We start from the raw sequence: 5,497 nt of genomic DNA, 5'->3' as shown, positions 1-5,497 counted from the left end.
ACCATTCTCATAGAGCATACATCGAGAAGGGCCTACAAAACCTCGTTTCTGAAGGTTGTCCCAAGTGAGAGCCCTGTTATGCAAGACTAGCCAAGAGAAAAGTGTGATTTTTGGCCAAGTTCCTCTGCTCCACAAGGTTTGCCACTTGTGGTCTGATTACTGATCCGAGGAGGCCGCCAAGAGCTTATAAGCTTCTTTGAGATTACGTGCCTTTGGGGTTACTTCCCCATCTTAGGATGTCCTCTTTGTTGGATCTGAGGATTCTTCTTTTATCCAAGTCTTGTAGAAAAAGGTCTACATCCCTTGGGCCTGCTGGGGTATGCCATTGTTCTCTGGAAATCTAGTTCTGCCATATGGTTGCTTCGCTTGTCGGTTGCCAGTAGTCTACTGCTGTAATCTTTCCTTCCTCCTGCATGGCTCTTTTAAGAGTGTTCCAGTCTAGGTGTTCCAAGGTTGGAAGCTGCTGCCAGGCATCTTCCCAGAATAGGGATGTGTTGCCTTGGTGTACTTCCCAGAAGCTATGCTGCTGAACAATATGTCTATTTTCCCAGGCTTTGTTCCAGATTGGGGATCCTTGAGTGGTGCCTGTAAGCCGGATGAGGTCTTTGTCCCTGATTTGGGTTGTATACTTCGCTTTCCACAGGGCGCCCCAGAGGGAGTCAGGATTTTCAACCCATCTCCACCAGATTTTTGCTGCTACGGCCTTGCTTAATATCTCAGGGTCTCGGAGGCCCAAACCTCCCTCCATTTTTGGTTTGCAGATGTCTATCCATTTGAGGAGGGCCCATTTGGATTTCTTAGAGGGTCCATTCCAGAGAAAGGAGCGTTGAATGTTTCAGATGGTCTTGTAAGCCACCTTAGGGGCTGCAAGTGCTGAGAACATGTAGGCTGGCATGGTTTGAAGGATGGACTTTATCAATATCAGTCTGCTGGCCATGTTTAGTGCCTGGTGGGTCCAGCTGCTTAGCCTAGCTCTCATTTTGTTGAGAAGGGCTTCCCAGTTGCTCGATCTGTAGGCATGATCCGAGAGCGGTATACCAAGGTATTTGGTTGGAAGGGAGTTCTTTTGAATATTCAGAATTCTGCTGAGATTTCTCTGCACAGGAATGGATGTGTTGAAGAAAAAAAGTTTGGATTTGGTTAGATTGATTTCCATACCTGAGGCTTCCGAGAAGGTTTTTAACACCTTGCTGATGGTGCGAGCTTCCTGTACTGTGGGGGCGCCCATGAGCATGGTATCGTCAATGAATTGTTGATGCGTTATAGTGGGTCCTTGGTGTACTAGTTTGATGCCTTTGAGTTGGTTCTACTGCTTTGCCTTGGTTAAGGATCTTCCTAGCCCTTCTGCCATTATGATGAAGAGAAAAGGAGACAGGGGGTCTCCTTGTCTTATACCTCTAGATGGACTGAAGGGTTGTAGGGGTCCTCCATTTAGTAGAATAGAGAAGAAGGCACCTGAAACCAGTTCCATTATCCAGTTTGTCCATAGCTGACTGAATCCAAAAGCTTGGAGGATTGCTTTCATGTATTGCCAGCTGATTCTGTCAAAGGCTTTGGACAGATCAAGCTGGATTAACATGCCTGGAGATCTGTTTGTTTTGAGAGAGTGCAATACTTCCTGGGTGAGGATTATGCTGTCAGTGATCTGTCTTCCTTCGACGTAGCCAGTTTTCTCTTGAGAAATGATTGAGGGGAGGACGGATTTAAGTCTGTCAGCCATCAATTTGGAAAGGATTTTATAGAGGACATTGCAAAGGGCTATGGGGCGGAACTTGTCAGGGGAGTCAGCCTGGTTCGATTTGGGAATTAAGGTAAGGAAAGTGGCATTGATGGTAGGTAGGACTTTCTTGGTTCTGTGAAAGTTTCTTACAAGAATAAGAAGGTCAACTTTAATAATGGGCCAGCACGCCTTGAAGAATTCAATTGTAAATCCGTCAGGTCCAGGGGCCTTGTTCGTGGCCATGGAGAAGACGGTTTCTTCAATCTCCTGCTCAGTAAACTCTCTTAGAAGCAGGGCATTTTGATCCTCTGTAACTAAGCTGGGTATGGCCCCCAAAATTTCCTTTATGGCTTGGGATCGATCTTGAAGGGGTTCGCTGAGAAGAGAGGTGAAATAGGAGTTGAGCTCAGATCCGATGTGATCCCTTGAGAAGACTTGATCGCCATCTGCAGTCTTGAGGGATAGGATGCGATTAAAAGCTCTATTCTGGATGGTAGACTTGTGAAAGAAGCTGGTGTTGCGCTCGCCCTGTTTTAACCATTTCACTCTCAATTTCTGTCTCCATAGTAGCTCTTCCTGTTTTAGTCTTTCTTCCCATTGCCTTTGCAGAATCGATTCTTGAGTGTTCTGCTCCGCATTGGGCCCTTCTGTGATCAAAGTTTGCTGGAGGTTTGCCATTTTTACCTCAAGTTCTCTTTTGGCTTGAATTATGTCGCCAAAGGTATCTTTGTTCCATTGTTTGAGGTTGGTCTTTATGGTTTTGAGCTTCTGCTGGATTATGTACATGATGTTGTCGCTCCTTATGGTGGCTTGAGTCCACCAGTTTTGTATATTCTACATGAATGATGGGTGCTCTGTCCAAAAGGCCTCAAATCTGAAAGGTCTGTTTTGGGGTTTATCCAAATTGGTGAAGTGGATCTGCACTGGCCAGTGATCCGATCCTCCTATGGGCAGAATGCTGGCCTCCATGTCTATGTTTTGCAACAGAATGGATTCCGACATGAGGAATCTGTCAAGCCTTGAAGCTATCTGTCGGTTTCCTCCTTGCTTATTGTTCCAGGTATGTAGACCATTGACGGTGGGGATGTCAATGAGTTTGGAAGCAGCAATAAAAGTGTTGAATGCTTCCGAGTCCTTATCCAGTCTTCGTAGGCCTCCCTTTTTCTCTGCTAGATTGGTAATCATATTATAGTCTCCTCCTAAAATCCAGTGATCTGCCCCATGGTGTTGTCTGACTTCATCCAGGTCTAGCAGCATCTCCAGCTTTTCCTGAAGTCGTTGGGGTCCATATACATTGGTAATGCAGATCGATTGCCCTGAATCTGGCATGTTAAAAATCACCGATAGAGAGTGCTTGGTGGACAAAGCATTTTGTACTATGAATTTGCTTTTGTTCCAGAATGTGATCAACCCTCCTGCTTGCCCGATTGCATCTATGTTGATGCATTGATGACTATTGGAAACAAGTTTTTTGAGAGTTTCCGTGCTCTTGGAAGAGCATTTGGATTCTTGCAGTAGGACGATGTCTGGGTGCTGCGAGAATAGGTGGTTTTTCAAGATCCTTCTTTTGGAGGTGTCGTTGAGCCCCCTGATGTTCCAGGTTGTGATTTTCATTGAGCAGTCTTTGGAGCAGAAAGGACCAATGCCTTGATTTTCCCCTCATTGATTAGGCATCTGCCCAGCTCTTGTATCTGCTGTCTTGTGGATTTGCGCCCTCTTTTTCTGCCTGGTCCCTGTGGTTTATATTGATCCAGATCCATGTTGGCTTGTATACCTGTTTGGCTGCTATTTCCCCATTGCTTTTTGGCTGCATTCTGGTTGATGTATTCCAGCTGCAAGTAGGCCATTTCTATCTTCTCCAAATGGTCTTGAGGAATGGCATCGACTCCTAATTTGGACCATTGCTCGTTGACCTTTTGAAGATCTAGATCACCAAGGATCTCCTCCAGAGGATTGTTTGAGGGGGTTGTGGAGGGCTGATCTAATTGCATTTCTATGCGTTGCTGGGTTTGCATTGAGGTTTGGCTGGTGATATTCTGGAGGGAAGAGGAGTCATGTTGGTGTTGCGGTGCCTGGGCATGGGTTGGGTCAGAGGTTGAGCTTAGGGCTTTGGTGGTAGGCGTGGGTTGGCTTGAATCTGTTAGATCATGATTAGTGGGGGCCTGAGGAGCTGATGGGTGCTCCGATGAGTCAAGATTGCCCAGAATTTCAAAGCTATTTTGCTGGGTGGAGGTCTTATTAGTGGGGGTAGTGTTGGTGGGTTGTTTTGGAGCCTTTTTGCTTCTCTTCCCTTTATTCTTTCTTGAAGCGAGGGTGAAGCCAGGTGCTGGAGTATCCACTTGTTCTTGTTGTGCTTTGGGCTGTGGTTGATTGACAGGGCATCCGTGGCTGAGATGTCCATGCTGGCGGCAGGTTCGGCATCTGAATGGGATATTTTCATAATCAATGGTTTGCTTCCAGTGCACTCCTCTGTGGATCAGCTCCATATGGCCTGGGAGGGGTCCTAAAATATCCAGGTAAACACAGATTCTAGCATAAGCAGTGTACTTACCTTGTGATGTTAGATCTGAGGCTTTGATGAAGACTCCCAGCTGGTTTCCTATGGCCTCCAAGATTCGCTTGTTCCAGTAATCCACAGGCAGAGAGTGAAGGCGAATCCATACTGGAACTTCTTTGAAATCCTCCTGTTCTAGAGCGAAGTTTGGCCTCCAGTACGTGACGTATAGTCCGGCAGAGTTGTAGAAATATGGTCCTCCTTCGAAGATATGATCTCGGTCATCCCTGTGGGCGAAGATGACGGTGAAAAAGCTCCTCGATCCCAGCTGAAGCTCGAAATCCCCTTTGGGTTTCCATTTCTAGTTTATCCACCAGCATAGAGCCTTTTCGTTCAGTCGAACCCCCATGAATCTATAGATCAGGGCGTGTTTGCTCATGTGGTCTCTATATTCATCTATCCATGGATCTTCAATGATTAGTCTTGGTATTTCCTTCGAGATGGGCTTGCATGGGGATGATTCTTGCTCGTTGTGTTAATTGGGATTGTGCCCCGCTGATGCAGTTTCCTTTTGGCTCTGATTCGTGGCTGATTCCCTCAGATCTGGAGCTAGTAGAGAAGTTGGGGGTTTCCATATGGATGCTGCCGAAATGAAAGGTGTAAAAGAAGGGGGGGTCGAACCCCCCCCCCCCCGGAGTTGTGCATGGAGCGAATCAGGTGAGAGCATCGTTGCAGATCTGTCTTGTAATGGTTAGTGTTGCAGGCTAGCTTGCCGAGCCGAGCTCAGGGTTCTGCAGGGTTTCAATCTTGTCGTCGCTCTTCAGAGGAAGTAAAATCCTTCCTCGCAGTAAGTTCGTGATCTAAAAATGATACATATTCATCTACACTGATGGTTTGAAATTTATTTTACAATGCTTAGTTTATTACATTAAATTTTAGAATTAATTTTTTTAATAAGAATACATTTCTCCTTGAAACAAAATCTTCCATGCTGCAAAATTGTGTGGTTTAAAATGTAAAATTTTGTAGAAACCCTAATACTTTCTCTTAAAAACCTTAAATACTCCCTAAACTGTTTTCATTCTTATATTACCATTCCTATTTTTCCTTTACTTTATTACTAAATCCATAAGCCAATATTTTGTTACTTTATTAATTCACCTTATGAACATATAAAATATTTTTTTCAAAATAGGATTTGATATCATAAGGTTTTCATGTATCAAGGTTAGTTTTTGAAAAGTAGAATACAGATCAGTTAAGAGATAAAGAACTTAGCCTAA

General features: G+C 44.9%; 1 protein-coding gene across 1 annotated transcript; it reads right to left on the bottom strand.

Moving 5' to 3' along the window:
* Nucleotides 1-2,554: 2,554 nt before the first annotated feature.
* On the bottom strand, nt 2,555-3,049 carry LOC149146080 (uncharacterized). Its single transcript, XM_089452650.1, has one exon. The coding sequence runs from the start codon at nt 3,047-3,049 to the stop codon at nt 2,555-2,557; it is 495 nt and encodes a 164-aa protein (XP_089308776.1).
* Nucleotides 3,050-5,497: the final 2,448 nt, after the last annotated feature.

This window comes from Pinus tabuliformis, chromosome X (assembly GCF_031772625.1).
Source record: "Pinus tabuliformis cultivar Carrire ecotype Pingquan chromosome X, CPIR1, whole genome shotgun sequence".
In the NCBI taxonomy this organism is placed as follows: Eukaryota; Viridiplantae; Streptophyta; class Pinopsida; order Pinales; family Pinaceae; genus Pinus; species Pinus tabuliformis.
This window is presented reverse-complemented; position numbering and strand designations above follow the sequence as displayed.